Consider the following 19,960-nt stretch of genomic DNA (forward strand, 5'->3'; position numbering starts at 1 on the left):
AGCCTTGATACTTGAAGGATGGCTGAGTTGGGTGAAAAAAGTCCTTGGTTCACACTTGGTCTGGGATTTTGATAAGAGCATCTCACTACTGTCTTGCTGTATAGGTCGCTCTTAGGAAATCTAATGCAATCAGATTTTATTTTCTTTATAAATGACTTGTTCTTTTTGCCTGGGGGACCAGAGGACTATTTTTTTCTTTAATGTCTTGTGTTTTATTAGGCTATGTTTCAGAGTCAACCATTTTGAAGCAATTTTCCTACATGGTGGGCCTTTTCAACATGTATTCAGGTCTTCTCTTATTTCAGGAAAGCTTTCTTGAATTATAGTCTTACATATTAGTTTTATTCATTGCTTTCTTTTTCTCTTTAGCATTGCTTAATTATGCTTATTTTGCCTATTATAGCTATCATTTTCTGATTCTTTTTCCTTCTTTAATTTCATTTTCTTGGCTCCGTTCATTTCTATTGTCTTCCTTAGTCTACTTTGTTATATTTATTTTCTCTTAGATACCTTACAATTTAGTCATTTCAAAGTTAATTTTTTTCTTTCTTCAATTTCTTTCCTAATATCAGTTCCCATTTTATAAGTTCCAGTTTTTCAAATTCTATTTCGAATTTTTAAATTCTGGATCTGTGCACCTCAGGACTGTCCATCACAGGGGGAGTGTTCATCCACTGGCTCCTGGCTCTCATTGGTCAAGAGTTCTCCTGAGGCATTAACTTCCCCGTTTGTGACTAAAAGATGGGGAGGGAGGATAGGAGCCAGGGACCAAGAAATGTTTCATACTATTTGCTGACAGCGCCCACTCTTTCCATTAAGAAGTCAGCTATCAGTCTTAGTGTTGTCTTTTGTCTCTGTTTTAAAGGTCTTCTCTTTGTCTTTGGTTTTCAGGAGTTTTTCTGTGATATGCCTTAAGTGATTATCTTTGTGTTTACCCCGCTTGGGCAAACAGGATGAAGTCATTCTTCTATCTGTGCCTGATGTGTATTCTGGAAAGTTCTTGGGCATTATCCTTGGAATATTGATTCTACTTCTTCTTTACCTCTCTTGGGACTTCAGTTATGTGTATAACTTTCCACATAATCCCATGTCTTTTAACTATCCCCTTCCCTTTTTTAGTATTTTCCATTTTTCTTTCCATGCATCAGAATGGATATTTTCTCGATTTTTTTTTTTTTACAGTTTACTAAGTCTCTCTTCAATTGTCTGATTTGCTGTTAGATCTATCTAGTAAATTCTTAATTTCAATTACTGTAATTTTCATTTATAAAATTTCCACTTGGTTCTTTTTTTAACAATGTCCAATTCTATGTCAAATTTCTCAAGATTGTCTTTTAACTCTATGAACGTATTAAACATTGTTTGCTTGAAGTTCACAGATGGCGACTCCATTATCTGAACGACTTATGGGTAGTTCACTTGTCTATTGTCTTAGTCTTCAGTCACATGGTCTCCGTCTCCTTATGTGCCCAGTTAATTTTATATGTGTACCAAACACTGTACATAAAAAATGTAGGAATAATTTGAGGGCAGAATAATTTGAGTCTGGGGGATTTGCTGGGACTCCTAGTCTTTGGTGGACCCTACATTACAATTTTTGTTCTTCAAAGTCCTGAGTCCGTTGAAAGCTCTGTTTAGCTTCTGACCCTCTTACCCAAGCTTTCCGATGGGCAGATGCCTCCAGGAGAAAATCAGCCTCATGCCTGGCTCATCCTCTGAGCTTTCCTCTGTTCCCAGAACTTGTTCCTGTCATTTCTTACAGCCTAAGTAGCTGGTGATATTTAGATGTTTTCAAACACTTGAGAGAGATATATATAAAATTTGGGTGTGTGTGTGTATTAAGTCAGCTTTTCTAGTTGTTCTTAACAGAAAGGGTGGTCCAAACCACCAAATTCACCATTACTAAGGTAGAATTCCGTCGTGCTGAAAAGTTTTGATTCTCATTTTGTTTTCTTATGGAATATGGATGCAGGATTCTTTTTTTTCCTTTCCAAATCCCCAGTACTTAGTTGTATATCCTAGTTGGAGGTCCTTCTAGTTATTCTATGTGGTATGCCACCTCAGGATGGCTTGAGGAGTGGTGCTAGGCCCAGGATCTGAACTGGCAAACCCTGGGCCACCAAAGAGGAGCGCGCGAACTTAACCATGGTGCCACAGAACGGGTCCCGGGATTTTTTTTTAAAATTAGAACTTATCTGTATTGGATTTTCCTGGACCAGCTGGGGCATATAATCATATGGGTGGAGGAGGGGTTTGGGTAGCTTACAAGGTTTCTTAATAAATGAGCTCTTTTTATTGATATTGATACCATTTAATGCTACTGTCTTGTTTCTCTGGGGCGCACAGTTTCAGCTGGTTCCTTCTTTGATTTCACTACCACGTCTCCCAGGGAAACCTCCCCTTCCAAAATGCCCCCTTCTCTTTCAGAAGAGCTGTCTTTCCAAGGCTGCTACCTCTGGTCCTAGGCCCTTTCCAAGCCCATCCTTTCACCTCCCGGTAGCCAGTACTCTCATCCACCAGGCCTCAGACTTGTTTTCAGTATTCCCCACGCAGAGTGGACTTCTTCTTTGGGGGAACCTTAGTTGACATTTTCTGTGTTCTACCACCACCAGAACCCTGTCACATGCTCCTCTCTCTTATGTTTAACCCTCGCCTTGCTCTCCCTCTAGTGCAGGCATTTGAGCTGATGTTTATTTCTCCTACTGACACATAAAGTGAAGTGTGTAGAATTTTGTCTCCTAGTTATGTTGCAGGAGTGGGTTATTTCTTGTCCTATTGGAATCCAGAAAAATAATACATATTTTGAACTTTTAGATAAGATTATTTTTTAGCTATTCTTTTACTACTGATTTCTAATTTCACTGCATTTTGCTTAGGGAAACAGTCTTTAAGATTTCGAGTCTTTGGAAATTGAGAGTTCCCTTGTGACTGAGTACATGGTAGATTTTTCTTTGAATGTTCCATGTGCATTCTATACTCATTTGAGTTTAGTGATCATATTAACCAAATCTTCTAGACTTTTAATTTTTTGATCTATCACTCTCTGAGAGTTAAAATCTACTATAAATTGATGTACCCACAGTATTTTGCCCATAGTTCTGTCAGTCAGTTGTTGTTTCATGTATTTTGAGGCTATCCTGTTAGGTATATATATATGTGTTCAAGGTCATTGTATCTCTGACCTGTGTAAAATGTCCTTTACCTGTATAAAATGTCCTTCTTTGTCCCTTGTTTTCCATTTTGAATTCTATTTTGTCTGATATTAAAACTGTTACCCTGCCTTAATGTTTACATACTCAATACATCTATCTCTTGTTTTATAGTTTGTCTTTCATCCCTTGATTAGAAAAATATCCCAACCTCTAGGTTTTATGTAGTCTCAATTTTTCTTCTAAAATTTCCTTTATTTTCCCTATTGTTAATGATGACATGTAGCTACAAAAAAAACATATTTACACCAAATAAAGCTTGACTTTAATGACACATTTCCTTAAAGTTTAAAAAAAATTCTTATGCTTCAGCTCCTTACCAGTGATTCCTGAGAGCTTTCTGAATTATAGCCTCTGTTACTTCACTGTAAAAAGGTACAAGAAGCAGAGATACAAAAATTAGCTTGCTGTTTCCCCTTAATTTCATAATGGCCAAGAGTGCCCCTGTCATGTCAAATGAAGAAGAGTGTTAACGCAAAAGAACATTTTGGGAAAGCTTTGGAGCTCTCACAGATGCTGGCATCTAAAGAAGTGGCTGTAGCACCAAGAAAAGAGGAAGGAAAAAAATGTGCTTTCATTAAAATTGAGTAGGGGGACAGACCGGCAGGAGGGGATGGTCCGTTGAAAATAGCTGTGAAGAGAACAGATGACAGAAATGTCAAGATGACAAATTTGGAAACTACTGGCATTCAGTGAAGAGAGAGGCGGTGCTGTTACAGAGATGAGAACGGCGACTCTCAATAAAGAGTGAGAAGCGACAAAGGCAGGAGAAAGGCCCAAAGGTGTCCACCTCAGGAAAGAGGCCACGTTCTGAGAGAACTGGATTTTTCTTCTGAAAAACATGGTTTAATATGTTAGGCAATGCTATATGGAAAACGAAAGGGCAAGCAGAAAAGGCGTAACAATACCAGGAAGGTGGGCCCACTTTCCCAGGAGGTTAGAGTGTAAGGCGCAGTCCGCTGGCGGCGCTTTGAAATGGAAGGGAAAATTCTATCTTGCTGGATAAAAGCGATTAGGGATGAGGAGATGTTTTCTAATTCTTTATTTTCAGTTTTAAAACAGTTGTTTCTACAGCTCTGATACTTTTTAGCTTTCTGGTTGACCTGGAGGTTGTTTTTGTTCTGAACAAAAGGATGTAAAGCTGTGTTTGCTCCCATTCAAGGATCTAATTCGGCATGTTGCCCAGTCTATAATAAATCACGGGTTTAGTCTTTCTTTGTTAAGGTAGTCAGAGGCCCGCAGGCACGGGTGACTTACCGAAATGTGCTCTCGTAGCTGGGGTGAATTATCATCTTGATATTGTCAATCACTTGATAATTTTATGTCCCAAAAGCTCTCTCCTGGTTGTTTTCTGCTACACAAAGATGACATTTTATTCTCATGTGTTTTCACAGACATGATTCACATTTTGCTATCTAGTGCATAAGGAAATCATTCTAAATTCAGCAATAGTGCCAGTTTGACTAAAAAAAGCTATTTTCCACATCCACAAAAACGTTAATCAGATTCTTGTTAGAACATGTGTAAGAAGTGGTTTTCACTGTCACAGCTCTTGATGTCAGATTACTACAATAATTTATGTTTTGTTGCGGGAACATGGGTGCACGCAGAGCCTCCCCAGTCACAGGCCCCTCCTCAGCCTGCGCTTCTTCACAACACGCAGAAATTGTTTGTGTTTTGTGGTACCAAATGACTGGCAGGAACAGCAGAATTTCAACGTGGCTGTTCTTTATTTGATTAAATATATTCTCTATTTATTCTTAAAAAAACTAATTTAAGTTAAACGGTAATAAACCATAATTTAGAAAATATGTTGAAACTGAGAGTGAAGAGAAATGTTCTGTATGTAAACCACACTGTAAACCATGAAACTTATTTTTGTCAACTGCCTCTCATGACTGGCTGGGAAGCGAACATTTCTACTACAGTAGGCAAAAAAACATGTAAAATACACTCTCCCACATACCACATCACGTCTCTATTTATATTCCCAAACTAAAAGCATTACAGTTCAAAAAAGTGCTGAGAGCACTGTGTAGGTTTAACCAGGAGCTGTCAGTTCACACAAGCATACCTTAAGTTGGCGTACTTGTGCAGCAAGGCCACTGTTGGCACCCCCTGCCCCCAGGCCACATTTAACGGCCCAGACTCAGCTCATCAAGAGAGAACCACTGCTCTGTAATCCAAAAGGGGATGAACTTTTCACTGAACTCTGGTCAACACAAGACAAAACAAAAACTATTCCTGGACAGATTCTGAAACCCAAGTGAAGCTTCCACATGATAGCATTCAATACCAATTATCCACTTCAAAATGTGTCAGCAGCTATTCAATTACTTACAAAATGAGTTTTGTGAAAGTTTACGTAGTTTGCAAGTATTTTAAAACTAGGAAAGGAATCTTTAATAATCTATTCTGTTAAACATGAATGTGACAGGAACATGGCTAATTCTCTAATTTATCTGAGATAGACACTCCACACAGCTGACTGGATCTCAGGAGTTTTCTAATAAAAACTTCCCCTTTCCACTTAGAGATCATAAGAAGTCAGCACAATCCGGCTTTTCTCCCTGCAGAAAGAGCATTTAGTTTGGGATGTAACATTATAAAACAATAACACAAGCCTCCTGGGAGAATACCACAATAAATGTCTCAAAACCACTCAGTCCAGCCCAGGGCAGAACCGGCGGCTTTAAATGACTGCAGGGAATGTTATGGCCTTAATGACACTGTAACTGCACGAAGCCAAAGACAGCTAGAAAGAGAGGCCAAAGAGACGAGCGCAGAGCCAGCTGAAGTGACAACAAACATGTGGCTGTTTACTAGGTTTGGAGAGGTTTAGTCTGCAGATGTTTGTGGTCTCTAGAAGGTTCCAGAGGAATGAGTTGTTAGGAAGATTTGCAGAGTTTGATGAGAGCAAGATCCTTCTTGGAGATGGCGGGCCCCAGACAGGGAGGCCCAATGGTAGAGACAGAATTTATAGATTTCTCTGGTCAGATCATCCTCTAGTGGTCCCACAATGTACATCAACAAATTAATATTGTACGGACGTCATTTCAAAGCCCCCTAAAGATGAGAGTCATTATTGAAGCCATTAGAGCACAGATGGTTCAAACTATATGCAGATATTCATACTTGCATTTTTGCATTATAGCTTTTTTTTTTTCTGTTGAACTGTAATGAATTGTCTCATAATCTATTCCATCTTCTTGCCATTAGCAGGCTTTGAATGTTCACAAATAGGAGCAAAGAACTCATTTTCCAGAGCTTTAATCACACAAAGAGGGAATGCCTAATTCTCTAAATGAAATGGTCTGTGATCACTGAAGCAGAGATTTAATATATCACGGCAAATTAGGTAGATTTTAATAAATTACTTATCTCCCTGAATACTTTACATATGCTTAAGAAGGAACATAGCCTGTTTGCAAACAGTGAAAACCCACAGCCTATAAAAATCCTTTGAAGAAAATGACAAATAAAAAAGTAAATTAAAAAAGGAAATGCATTATATCCTAGGCCTCTAGAGACAATTCCTTTGCAGCACTGACTCACAGCTCCATTAAAAATATCAATTAAATCCTTCAGTGAGACTGAGTAAAAGCCAGAAAATTAACTTTCTGAGCTCTTTTTGAGGACCTGGTTATCCAGATACACCCCAGCATTGTACAAGCTTGATGTAAATTTAAAAAATGATAAAAAGATACTCCTTTCAGGTCTAACTAAGCATATCAGAATTTGAGCCATACTTTGAATAATTCCTTTCTATGTCATAAGCTAAGTTTTCAAAGTGTAAATTTCATGCATATATATGTATCTACCTCCTCTTTATATACACACACCCCTGGATCCCATATCACCATTACAAATACATGAAAATAATACAAGTAGGAAGAAGTGTAATTTTTAAGGGAAAAAACCTAAGAACTGTTAATTTTTAAGAAAAACACCCAAAAAACTTGCAGTAATTTAATAAGTTGGTACCAAGTCTTATTCTTTATATTTAATTGATAGAAACTGCATGCATCAAAGGAATGCATACTGAGCTTTAATGTGCATAAAATGGATATTAGCATTTTAAAGAGGAAGATTAACACATTAATCCAAGTAATTTTCATATATTGCTTCTAATAAAATCTTCACAGTCTAAAACTCTTAATGAGGCTAATCATAGGCATTCCATTTAGTGGGACGATTAGGGATAACATAAAAGTATTTCTTTTTCATAGGTTTTCTCAGATTTATGCTTTTTGCTTATTAAAAAATAAAAATGGGAATTGCATTTCAGTTCTTCATAAGGAAGTGTTGAAAATGCAAATCGACTTTCTCCTGCTATCATGTAGGCATAAATTATTGAGAGGGTGTTGCCCATTGTGGAGAACTTAAGTCCTGAGGGTGGCAGTCAAGGGAAGGAGGGAATAGGAAAATAAACAAATGAAAAAGTATACAAAACTTGAACACTTCACTCCCAGGCCTCCCCCCTCCCAACTTCCCATGAATTATAGATTATATACAACAGAGTAATTACAAAAACCTCGTCTAAGAGCTTTCATGTGCGCATTTACTCAGGAGTAGGAGATGCCTCTGGAGCAGTTTCCTTCAAGCCTCCAAGTCATCTCTGTATTGCTCGTAGACAGACCGCAGAGCACGGAGCGCTTCGACCGTTACCTTCAGCTTGCCAATACCTCCACCATCTGCTCGTGCATCAAAAACTAGGGAGAAAATAACAGAAAAGCGTTAATAGCATTCAACAGAGTCTTCTTCAGATAGGTTAGCTGAAACAGTAGTTGAGAAGAGGAAAACAGCTCTATCAAAGTTCAAGGTTCAGTGGCATCTCAGAAATCCAGAAATTCAAGCTTGTGGCGTGTGTATGAAGATACTTGTTTCAGATGTACTGCATGTATGTATACATATTGCTTATAGAGCTAAAATGAATGATCTAATCCTGAAGTTTATCTACTAGAAAGGCTACAGGAGAATGAGTCCTATGCAGAATCAGAATTTCTAAGCTAGAAAGAAATAAAAAGTCTAAAAGAGATCAAGATACGATAATGAAGAATTTGTTCTAATATATAGTGTTAGCAAATTTGGTACCTGATCGTAATTTGGATTGTTATTTATCTTTCTAAGGAAGCATTCCATTTAAAACAGATTATATGTGAATTTAGAAAACGTTAAAACGGTAGATTTAGGAATGTTAAGTTCTGTCGATTGACTCTGAGGGTCCACGAACTGAGGCTGAAGGTAAGTAGATACAGAATTTTGAGTGTATGTGGGCTCTCCTTGGAAGGGGGCCACAGCTTTCAGTGGTGTACCCAAAGCAGACTGGCGGAAGCCTTGGGGCTTCTCTGAGCTCAGTGGTGGGGTCCAGACAGGATGCTGATTCAGAACCTGGGACTCTGTCCCTCTGTGGACAATGATGCTTGCTAGTGACTCAAGGCCAGAGTCCTGAACTTTGTTAGTTTGACAGCACTTAGGAGTCCACATAGTTTCCTGTTTATATTTCTTGTGGTTTCCCCCGAACTTTTAGTGTGTGTGTGAGTTTAATTCCAAGATTATCTCTAAGAAAATGTTCAAACAAAACTTGGTACACACAGACAGGTGGAGAAAAGAGCAGGCAGGGAGGTTGCAGGGGCTTAAGTGGTCTCCACCTCATTCCCCTGAATTTTCATCTATTCTCTGGGACTTCTCACTTCTATGTCTGGCACAGAACAAAGCATTAAGATCCTGACCTGACCAGCGTTTAATTTTTGACTCTTTCCCAAAACACAGGCCACAATAGCTGTCTCTGTCAGACCAGTATGGTCATAAGTGGTCTTGCAGAGTGACAAGATGGGTTGCTAAACAGAACTGACTGGAGAAAAGATTAAGACTATAAAGCATAGGTAATTATGGCTATTTGCATCAGATTCTCTCGGTTCTGGGTATCTTTAATAGAGTTTAGGGTAATATTTAATCTCATCTTTTTCTTTTGTGCTTGCCAAACAAAGTTGTGGAGTTGGATAGATGTAGTTTATAAAGATTTCCCAGATCAGGTTTCTAATTTGGTCATTTGGTCTAATTTGGTTAATTATTTGGCTTGATCTGACTTTTGAGCACTTGACACACATCCAGGTCAAGCAGCCCTGACATATGAACCACGTGGTTCATGAAGCCCTATGGGGTAAGCAGAGCGACTGGCACTTAAGAGGTGCTCAGTTAAGAATGAATGAATACATGAGTAAATAAACCAGGTACATTTCCCCAGAGATGGCTCTGCTAATGCAACAAATGAGACTAGGACTTAGCCTCATTTCTTCATTTATTGTGTACAGTTTACCCTTGGTAGCTGTGGCGGACTGGTTTCAGGAACGCCCACGGATACCCAAATCCACGATGCTCAAGTCCCTTATATAAGATGGTGTAGTACTTGCATATAACCTATGCACGTCCTCCTTTAAATCATCTCTAGATTACTTACAGTACCTAGCACAAAGTAAATGCTATGCAATAGTTGTTACACTGTATTGTTTAAGGAATAATGACAAGAAAAAAAGTCTGTACATCTTCAGTACAGACGCAACCATCGCAGGCCTTTCAATCTGCAGCTGGCCGCCTGAGGATGCGAGACCCGTGGATATGGAGGGCCGACTGTACGGCCCAGGCCACCCCGATTATGATTTTAAAAGTGCGAGTCATGAAGTATAATTCCTTCAGCACACTCTGAACACGTTACACAAGAATAGAAGGTAGATTGAGCATTGTTGAGACTTGCACCTGGTGAGGTGAAAATTGAGGAGAGAGCATTTTGTCAGGAATCCCTTACTCCTTCCTCAATCCTGGTGGGAAACAAGTGACCAAAATTATTCAGAGTTATTTGCAGTGACTATATCACTGGCTTGTACACTGAATGACACTGAAGCCTTGCCCAAGACACTACAACGATCACTCAGAACAAGACGCCTTAGCTGGAAGAAGGCTGTGAGCATGAGGTTTCCATAAACAACATTAAAAAATCCAAGGGCTGAATTTTTGTCACATACACACCCACTACTAACAAAACGCGTAATTCCTTCTGAAATGTAGTTAATTGTTTTTAAATTTCTGTTGATTCGAAGGCAGGCAGAGGGGGAGGGCAGAAGAGGGGCGCAGGGAGAGGCTTCCAGTTTCAACAAAAAGTCAGCTTGAGTTGCAAAAGATTCAACTAATGTGTGACTCAACATCCTTGCAGCCAGCAAACAGGTTCTAATAAAGCAGGTGGATTTCAGCCGATGTTGCTTGTACAAACTGAGCAATACGTCCCCCCATACCGTCGATGTTTTGCTCGATGATGTCTCTCCCCTCCTGAAACATGTCAGCGAGGTCGACGTGAGCAATGCCGATGTCCTCACACTCCAGATCCTGCTCGTCCTCTGGAGGGTCGCTGACCACAGTGAAGCGAATGCTGAGAAGGGAAAGACCAGAGAAAATCACCACAGAGTGAGAAAAATCACGCCGAAACAAAACGCCCAAATAGGTTTTTATCACTAAGTATGAAATCTCAAAGTTTCCAATTATTCCAATAAAACATTCCATTAGGTTAGATAAGCTGTGATACGAACTACTAGAATTATTACAGCACACTCAGCCTTCAAACGGACATTAATCTCTAGAATCTGAGCGAATTAATTACCAGGCGAAGAGAAGAACCAGCTGTTCACTCTATTACACAATTTCTGGTCATATGTTGACAGATCTACTTTTAAGGCTAAAGGGATCAAGTGAAAAAAGACCATGGAGGTTAGGGCAGCATTTTCAATAGAAATGCAACATTTTCTACAGAAAAGTACGACTTTGGAGTTGCAACTAAGCAACTGAACCAACTGTCTGTGTTCCATAAAATGCAGAGATTAACGTGAGATCAACGTTGCAGCTCTGCCCGACAGCTATAGGAAAGGTCTGTGTTACTTTAGCAGTCTTTGAACTTACAGTCATAGCATCCAAGCTTTATTTTACTTTTAGACACATAATGGTAGGGTTCTGATGGAACTGATTTGAATTAGTGGCTTGTGTTGAGGCCAAACACACTTGGACTGACCGAATGACAGGAATTTACAGTTAAGCACTCTTTTGATACGTCTTGGCAGCAGAGTTGAAACCATGGATGCTTGGAAACTACCATTTTGACCATTTTCAAAATGTATCCATCCGAAATCAGAAACAAAGCAAGAAACTTGTTTCTTAGATAAAAATCTAAGTCTCTGAGAAATCATGCCTTGAAAAATATGCACAAATAAATTCTTTTCCAAGTGCTGATAGGTAACCATGACACTATTTTTAACTAATTTGCTGAAAGTAAGTATTCAACATTTCATTTAAGTCCTTGTTTTTAGCTAGCAATAGATTTTGATTAGAAATAGAAATCCCTTAAGTTGAAACCAAAGGTAATACCTATTCACAAAATAATTGTAAAGAGTGCAGATCCTGGTCTGCAAGTAGATAAGATGGATATTTTATATGATATATAAAACAGAAGGATTAAGATGGAGTTGTTAAGGGATCCATTCTGGGTTCAAATTTCTGCTTCCCTACTTATTAGCTGTGTGACTGTGGACAAATTACTTAACCTCTCTGATCTCAGTCTCCTTATCCGTAGAATGAGGATAATTATACCTATCTTATAGGGCTCTTGAGAGCATCAAATGAGATGATACATGTAAACAGTGCCTGGAACATACTAAGTAAGCACTGAGTAAATGCTCTTTTTATAATTACTATTTTCATCTACATAGAGCTGCTTAAGCGTCTGCATTTCTAAGGGGAGAGAAAAACAAGGCATGGAAAAGGCTTGTTTCAATTGAAAACTGAGATTTCCAAATTATGCAATGACTATACCACTCACTTAAACAAGAAGAACGATGATGGAAGAAATTGTCTTAAAATGAATACGCTTGGAAGAATTAAAAGTGATATTTGATACACATTTTACATCCACGAGACTTACAGAAAAGGCAGAGGCTGCACGGACTGTAACAATAAGGTTAAGTGTTACCCTTCTATGATGTCTCACATCTAAGGATCACATCTGTATCACTTTACAAATGAGACTACTACTCCACTGAATATATGAGAATTCTGAGACAAAAAGGAAAAAAACTTCTAACTGCCAGAGAAAGGGCTGGAAAAAATGCAATATTTCTGGCTTTAAATTCTATAGAGAACAAAATGAGATGTCAAATACAAAATTAAAAAACTATAAAGTTAAGCTAAAAAGGGAGGAAGGTACACTAAAATAATTTAAAAACTACAGTTTGGCTCGGGATAAACTGTCCATACACAGACACACACAGACACGTCTTATATCTTACCTTTAACCCCCTGAAACAAAAAGGTGAAACGTCCTTTCTTGTCCGGAAGAGCCCACAGTCTAGTCTGAGGATGTACACGTGGGGTAGACGCCAAGAACCCGAGTGGAGGCAGAAACAGCAAGAGCCGCACAGCCGCTCCTGCTCCTTGTCTGCCTCTCCATGTCTCAGCGAGCCCTGGCCTTGCTAATGCACTGCCCAGCCCGGAAACACCCTCTCCGTGTTCCTGCACGCGGGATCCCCTCCACCTGGGATGACCTGCCTTGGGCTACTCACGACTTGACTGGGTCCTCTCATCCTTCACTAACCAGCTTAAATGTCACCTCCTCAGGTTCACCTTCACCGTTATTTTCTATTTTAGCAACATGTTTAAGTTTCTCTTAGTACTTCTTGTAATATGCAATTGGTTGATTTGTTTACTTGTTGTCTGTCTTCCTCAGATGTAAACTCCACGAGGGCAGAGACTTCACCTTCTTTACCATTTTAGCTTCTGATACTCATGTAGGGGATCAGAAATATATATTTTTTCCTAATTTTTTTTTTTTGAGGCAGATTAGCCCTGAGCTAACATCTGCCACCAATTCTCCTCTTTTTGCTGAGGAAGACTGGCCCTGAGCTCACATCCATACTCATCTTCCTCTACTTTATACGTGGGACATCACCGCAGCACAGCTTGATGAGCAGCGTGTAGGTCAGTGCCCGGGGTCTGAACCAGTGAACCTGGGCCACTGAAGTGGAGCATGGGAACTTAACCGCTGTGCCATCCGGCTGGCCCTGGATCAGAAGTATTTGTCGAGTTACTCTGTGAACTGCAAAAAGGAAGTCCTTATTGAAGGCTGGCTCCTCTGTGGAAGGCAGGCCTTGGGCTGGGCCTGAAGATCCAGACCTCAAATGTCACTTGCTGTTATTTAGGAAATCAGAAGGCGCTAAAACTCCTTAAGTCATTCAACATGACTTCTGAGTCTCTTCTCATTCTGAAATAATTCATTTTTATACGAAACAGGACAGAAGAGCCTATGGGTCACATGTGAGTTTTGCATATTAAATGCTGACGGTTACGTTAGATGTGCTCAATATTACAGCATTAAAGAGAAGAAATGAAACCAAAAAGGAACCTTAAGTCAGTGTCAAAACCATGGCTTCAAATAAATACATTTTAAAGTCCTATTTCAGTGTGTTGCCACCCTTTTAAGTTGACACTTGTATGTTTGCAAATGTAGCCTGGGGCAGGATGCAAAGGTACTATATAACTCATTATACAATGTATGTGATCTTACGCACGTCAGGGAAGATGGGCCAAACTGCTCTAACCATGCCTTTGTAAGTTATCACCAATAATCAAGAGGGTTGCTGTCTGAGAAAACAAATTCTTAGAAACTGGTAGGTACTTGAAGTAATATGACCTCCGAGTACTTCAGAGAGGTGAGAACGTTTCCTGGATGACAACTCTCTTTTGGTTGTGGAAAAATGTAAATGTAAACTCCCCTTTTTCCCCTTAAGAAAACGATACTGTCAGGAGAGGAAAGCGGGACCCGGCTTTTGCCACCACGGCCCTGTCCCTCCCTGGTAGTCAGAGGAGCCGGCCACACTCAGCCTTCACGCAGCTGTCAGCAGCCCTGACTCAGTCTGTCTACACCTGCAACACCTCTCTTGGTTTCTCTCAAGAATGACATAAACGTTTGTGTCTCTGTAGGGCATTTAGAGGTTTTTCAGAGAAACAATGATGGGAGAGTAGGAGTCATTACAATTACTGTGGACTTTTTTTTATTTTTAGAACTGTTTTGGTACAGATAAGTAGGTCTTCTAAGGAAAGGCAGGTCTAAGATTAAAGAAGAATCGGCTTTTTAAAAAATACACACTTTTAAGGAAACAAAATTGCTCTCCCCGATGAGGAGTGCTACTTATAATATGTTCCAACATTCCGGAAACAAAGTGGACACAGAGGTAGGCGAATATGACTGAACGGACTGGTGGGTCCAGCCCAGGGTTGTCCACGGGAACAGAGCTCAGTCCGGGCCAGCGATGACCCAGCTTGTTGACCACAGAGAAGCAGAGGACATGGTCAGTGCTGTTTAATCACTGGTGACCTGGGATAACCCTGGGGGACTGGTGGTATTTGAGGGGCCTTGAAAGAAGCCGAAGTATACAAAATAAGTAAGTAAAACCTAGGTGATTATCTGCCATCCTGGGAAAAACAGGACCTCAGGCTAATTAACAGGGTTGCACCAACCCTCCTTCAGAACTGAGATCCAGAGAAACGATATACATACGAGGAGTTAATGCAAAAGCTACCTTCAGATCCTAAAGCTAAGGATTCCAGTCTCCTTTCTTGAAACAGAAGATCAAATGCTAGTTTGGAAGCTCTGCTGAAAAATGTAACATCTTTAACACTTACTTCATGACCTCTAGGAAAGGAAAGAACACGAGTCTCTTTCTAAGGTGCTGGGGCAAGCTCCATTTTTAAGGCAGCGAGAGGCTGTTTCCTCTGGGCCATAAAGGCAAGGAGAAGAGGACAACTGAGAGATGCAGGGTCCACATGGGCCAAGGGGGAGAGCTAGCAAGGAGTGTGGTTGGAACCCAGCTCGGGGTAACGGGCAGCACTCAGATAATCCCTCAGACCGAACCGAGGGAGCTCACATGAAAGCACAGACTTACTAGATCAGGTTTTTTCCTTCTCAAACAGGTATAATTTCTCTACTGAACCAGAACTACAGGGTGTCCTGTTCAAATTTGGAAAAAAAAATGCACTCAGAAAATAACATGAAATGATGAATTATTCAACAATAGCAAGGTAAAAATTAGTCTGGAAGGCTGACAAGCTTTCACAACTACTAATATTAACATTACCACTACTTACAGTAATGGTCACAATTAACACTGTGCACTTACTACGTGCATTCTATCCATCTTACGTAAACTATCCCATTTCATCTTCACAACAAGCCTATACGGTAGTAGTATCTCCATTGTACAGATGGAGACAATGAGGCACAGGGTTGTTGTCTGAGGTCAGACAGCTAGTGTGTGATAGAACAAGGCTTCATCCGTAGGCCATCTGACTCCAGTGTGCGCCCTCTTTGCACCCACCTGTTAAGCTCTGTGCGGTTACACCTGAACGGCAACAGAATACTTTAGATACACTGTGCAGTCTTTTGATTTGCAAAGCACTTAATAGGCTCTTTACAGTGACCTGCATGAGAGGCAGGGCTCCTATATTCCTAGGAGGAAAGAGACCCGGAGAGGTCACACACTCATTCCAGGACACAGAGTGACTCAGGGAAGTCAGGTGTTCTGAGTCCTCATCTTGTGCTGTTTTTCACCACACCACGCTACAGAGATCTTTATAGAAACCATCAGATAATTTAGATACTTAAATGTACCTTCTATTAGGCATCTCTTGTTTTAGTAGTACAGCTTTTAGGATGTCTCTCTTTGCTTGGTTGTTTTCTTTATCCACGCAGATCACTATACCAAAAAAAAAAAAAAAGAAATCACAAAAGGAAGTCACTCAGGAATATGCTACATTAGTGCCACTCTGTATTTGTATAAATACCTGTTTTTAGAGACTCAACTCATGCCACCTCACTTGTACATCTGGGAAAAGAAAGTGGCTCTGGAAATCAGAATCAAATCTGAAGAGTCATGTGATCTGATGTCATGTCACTGGCAGGTTTATGTGCACACTGTCAGAAAAGATACAAGCAACATCTAAGAGGGCCACACTGCTGTCACTGCCTGTTAATGGCACTGGCAGTCATGACAGTAAAAGCCAGCAATCTTTATTGCTTTGTATTTGAGGGATTTACTGCGTTTTCCTTCACCCAAGAAGCGAGTGATAATGATAATGTATGGCAGAGAGCTTGTCCTTCCTGACAGCCTGGGTAATTTAATCCTTCTCTCCTGCCACAACATGCAATCAAAGAGGCATCTGGTGTATTGGGCTGAGGAAACCCACAGGCTGACGTCTGTGGTGTTCGGGTTGGGGGAACAGGAGAGAAACACAGAGGAAGGGAGAGAGAGGCTTTTCAGGGTGTGGAGTTTGTCTTTGGTTTTTCAAGGTACATGCTGGCATGCAGGAATGTGGCCAGACTTGACTTATCTGAAATGGAGATTGGATAACTGATCTAAAGTCTCACCAGAAAGAACATACTTGAAACCAGAAAGAGACCTGAAACTGTAAATAAGTGTCTGCACTTCGGGAAAATGGCAACTGAGTGTGAACATTCCCACTCTCATCCTGATGACTTTTTCTCAGCTCAGCAGCCTTTTGGTCACACCTTAGCTCCTGAAGACATTTATTCTTCACATGCCCTTTGGGAGGTAAAGGCTCCCCTGTGACCAGATCTCAACTTAGAGATAATCCCTGATCAAAACTACAGGAAGGGTGAAAGGTGCCAGGACAATTCTACAGCCAGGCCCCACTGGGAGCAGACATTTCACACTGAGAATGTTTCCCTGGACAGTGCAGTTCAATCTCAAATTACGATGTGACTGACTCATTTAATCGCTTGACTCAGTTGAGCAAATATTAACTGAGGGCAAAGATGTGCTGGGCACCAAGTTAGGCACACTGGGTGGGAGACACAAAGGGGTCTGTGTAGGGTAAGGTTTAAGAGCAGTAAAAACCAAGGGCAAACAGCCACTCTCAGCTTACTGCTCTTTGCACGATGCCAGATTAGTAAATATGACTATTTATACAGGTTACTGAGATTTACAGGAATCAAAAAACGCAATGGGTTCAGATTTTTTTTGTAAATGTAGTGTTTTACTTATCAATGTTAAAAAGTCATGCTTACAGATGCTGATAGATGAGTTCCACTAATGCTGAGAGATGTACCTCATTTTGGGCACCAGTACATCAAGCTAAATGGAAAATTTTTTTTTCAAATGGGAATGTTTTGTTTTTGCTGTTAATCACCAATTCAAGACATGGTAGGCCATATCCTCTTTAACTTCAGAGTTCTACAGCTTTTTAAGCCATAATGGTCTACATTGTTTTTTTGTGATAATTCTTTCGGTAATTTTTTCCCAATTTTATTGAAATATAAATGAAACATAATACTGTATTAGTTTTAGGTATACAACATAATGATTTGATATATGAATATATTGTGAAATGATCACTACAATAAGTTTAGTTCCGTCACCTCACATAGTTACAATTTCTTTTTTCTTGTGATAAGAACTCAAGAATTACTTTCTTAGAAACTTTCATATATGCAATACAGTATTGTTAAGTACAATGGTCTACATTGTTTGAAGACAAAGGTAATCTTAATGATTAAAAAGAAAAGACTGGGGGCCGGCCCGTGGCTGAGTGGTTAAGTTCTCACACTCTGCTCTGGCGGCCCGGGGTTTCGCCGGTTCGAGTCCTGGGCACGGACATGGCACCGTTCCTCAAGCCATGCTGAGGCAGCATCCCACATGCCACAACTAGAAGGACCCACAAGTGAAAATACACAACTATGTACCAGGGGCCTTTGGGGAGAAAAAGGAAAAAATAAAAAAATCTTTAAAAAAAAAAAGACTGAATTCAGAGTCTAGCATCCAAATAGTCTTTCAATTAAACCAGACCAGTTCTGATGAATCCTAGTAGCTTGAAAAACTTTTAATGTAGTAAAATATACATAACTTAAAATTTACCATTTTAACCATACAGTTCGGAGACATTAATTACATTCATACTGTTGTGCAACCATTACCACTACCCGTCTCCAGAACTTCTTCACCAGCCCAAACTGAAACTCTACCCATTAAACAGTAACTTTCCACTCACCCCAGTCCCTGGTAACCACTACTCTATTTTCTGTCTCTACGAATTTAACGATTCTAAGTGCCTCATATAAATGTCCTTTTGCATCTGGTTTATTTCACTTAGCATAATGTTTCAAGGTTCATCCATGGCAGGTATCAGAATTTCATTCCTTTTTAAGACTGAATAATTTTCCATTGAATATGTGTTTTGTAAACAAAACAAGTTTTGTTTATCCATTTGTCTGTTGGTGGACATTTGGGTTGTTTCCACATTTTGGCTATTATGAATAATGCTGCTGTGAACATGGGTTCAGAGTCCTTGCTTTCAATTCTTTTGGGTATATATCCAGAAGTGGGATTGCTATATCATATAGTAATTCTATGTTTAACTTTTTTGCAACATCTTTACCATTGAAATTGGTAAAAGATGGTATAGTTGGGACACCTTCTGCTTCTGCTTCATCCAGTTGGCCAGCACACTGTATCTCCTATTCTTTTAACAAAGGTAAAAATTGTGAGAGCCACCATTTATTGAGTGATGTTTATGAACTAGGAACTACACTCAATATTTCTCTTACTGCAATCATATGTGTTAAGAACCATGCTAACTCACATTTTACAGATGATTAAACAGACCCAGAGAAGGTAAGTAGTTTGCCCAAGGTCATCTAGCTGGAAGGTGGCAGAGCCAGAATTTGAATCCAGTGATGTCTGCCTCCACAGCTTCCATATGAAGCCAAAACTTTTCCTGCTGTTTAATCAGCAACTATGTTGTTAGCACAGACTGGAGCGTGAGAAAGCGTTCCCTAACTGTAGCAGGTGAAGCCACTTCATTGTCCTTTCACTCCTTCATAAAGGGGTACTGCTTAGATACACCCAGTCCAGGTGCCTTAAACCACTCTCTTGGCTAAACACTTTTTAAAATTCCTTTTTGAAAAAAACTCAAGCTACTTACCAATAAGCTTAGTTCTCCAAAGGTGTACCGCGTTACAACTACAACTCTCCTGCTTGCACAAACAAGGCCTACAGTGGGCACTTTAATTTAGCCCAAGGGTTCTCAGTCTTAAGGTGCATCAGAATCCCCTGAAGCGCTTGTTACAATGAGATTACCGAGCTCACCCCCAGTTTCTGATTCCCTAGGTCCAGGGAAGGGCCTGAGAGTTTGCATTTCTAACATCTTCCCAGCTGCTGCTGCTGCTGGTCAAGATACCACACATTGAGAACCGCTGTTTAGTCCAACACTCCTTTGCTCAATTTTTGAACAGCATCAGGAACTGTGAACGCTTTTGTATTGAACATGTGAGAAACAGGGACATTTTGACCACCTCTGGTTAGGTCATGATCCTAAGGACATCTATTTGATGTTCTGAAACTAGATGGTTAAAAAAAAGTCTACATTTCAAAACTTCAAATACATCTTTTAAAAAAGCAATTCTGGTGATTATAAAAAGTAGCAGAACTCTCCAGAAGTTAAGCTATTTACCTTTCATTCTCATCAGAAATCACATATGCTTAGGACTTGATAGATTTTGACATAAACTTACTGAAAGCATGTCTCTCAAAAAAGTTATGAACCAGTAGTCCAAATACTTGAGTTGATCTCAAATAGTCTACCATTAAAAACATATTCCTCACTTCTGCAGGTTGGAGAAATCCTTATATTCTTTATCACTG

The 19,960-nt window shown here is 39.9% G+C and overlaps 1 protein-coding gene across 5 annotated transcripts in view; it reads right to left on the minus strand.

The window, feature by feature from the left end:
• Nucleotides 1-2,097: 2,097 nt before the first annotated feature.
• RPGRIP1L (RPGRIP1 like) overlaps nt 2,098-19,960 on the minus strand; it is a 102,621-nt gene continuing 84,758 nt past the window's right edge. For all 5 annotated transcript variants that reach the window (XM_046684006.1, XM_046684005.1, XM_046684003.1 and 2 more), the window contains 3 exons: nt 15,913-15,997; nt 10,499-10,632; nt 2,098-7,921 (listed from right to left, as the gene is read on the minus strand). In XM_046684006.1, the coding sequence (XP_046539962.1) occupies nt 7,809-7,921; nt 10,499-10,632; nt 15,913-15,997 (332 nt within the window). In that variant the 3' untranslated portion in view covers nt 2,098-7,808. The remainder of the gene's footprint in view (nt 7,922-10,498; nt 10,633-15,912; nt 15,998-19,960) is intronic.

This window comes from Equus quagga, chromosome 13 (assembly GCF_021613505.1).
Source record: "Equus quagga isolate Etosha38 chromosome 13, UCLA_HA_Equagga_1.0, whole genome shotgun sequence".
Taxonomy (NCBI): Eukaryota; Metazoa; Chordata; class Mammalia; order Perissodactyla; family Equidae; genus Equus; species Equus quagga.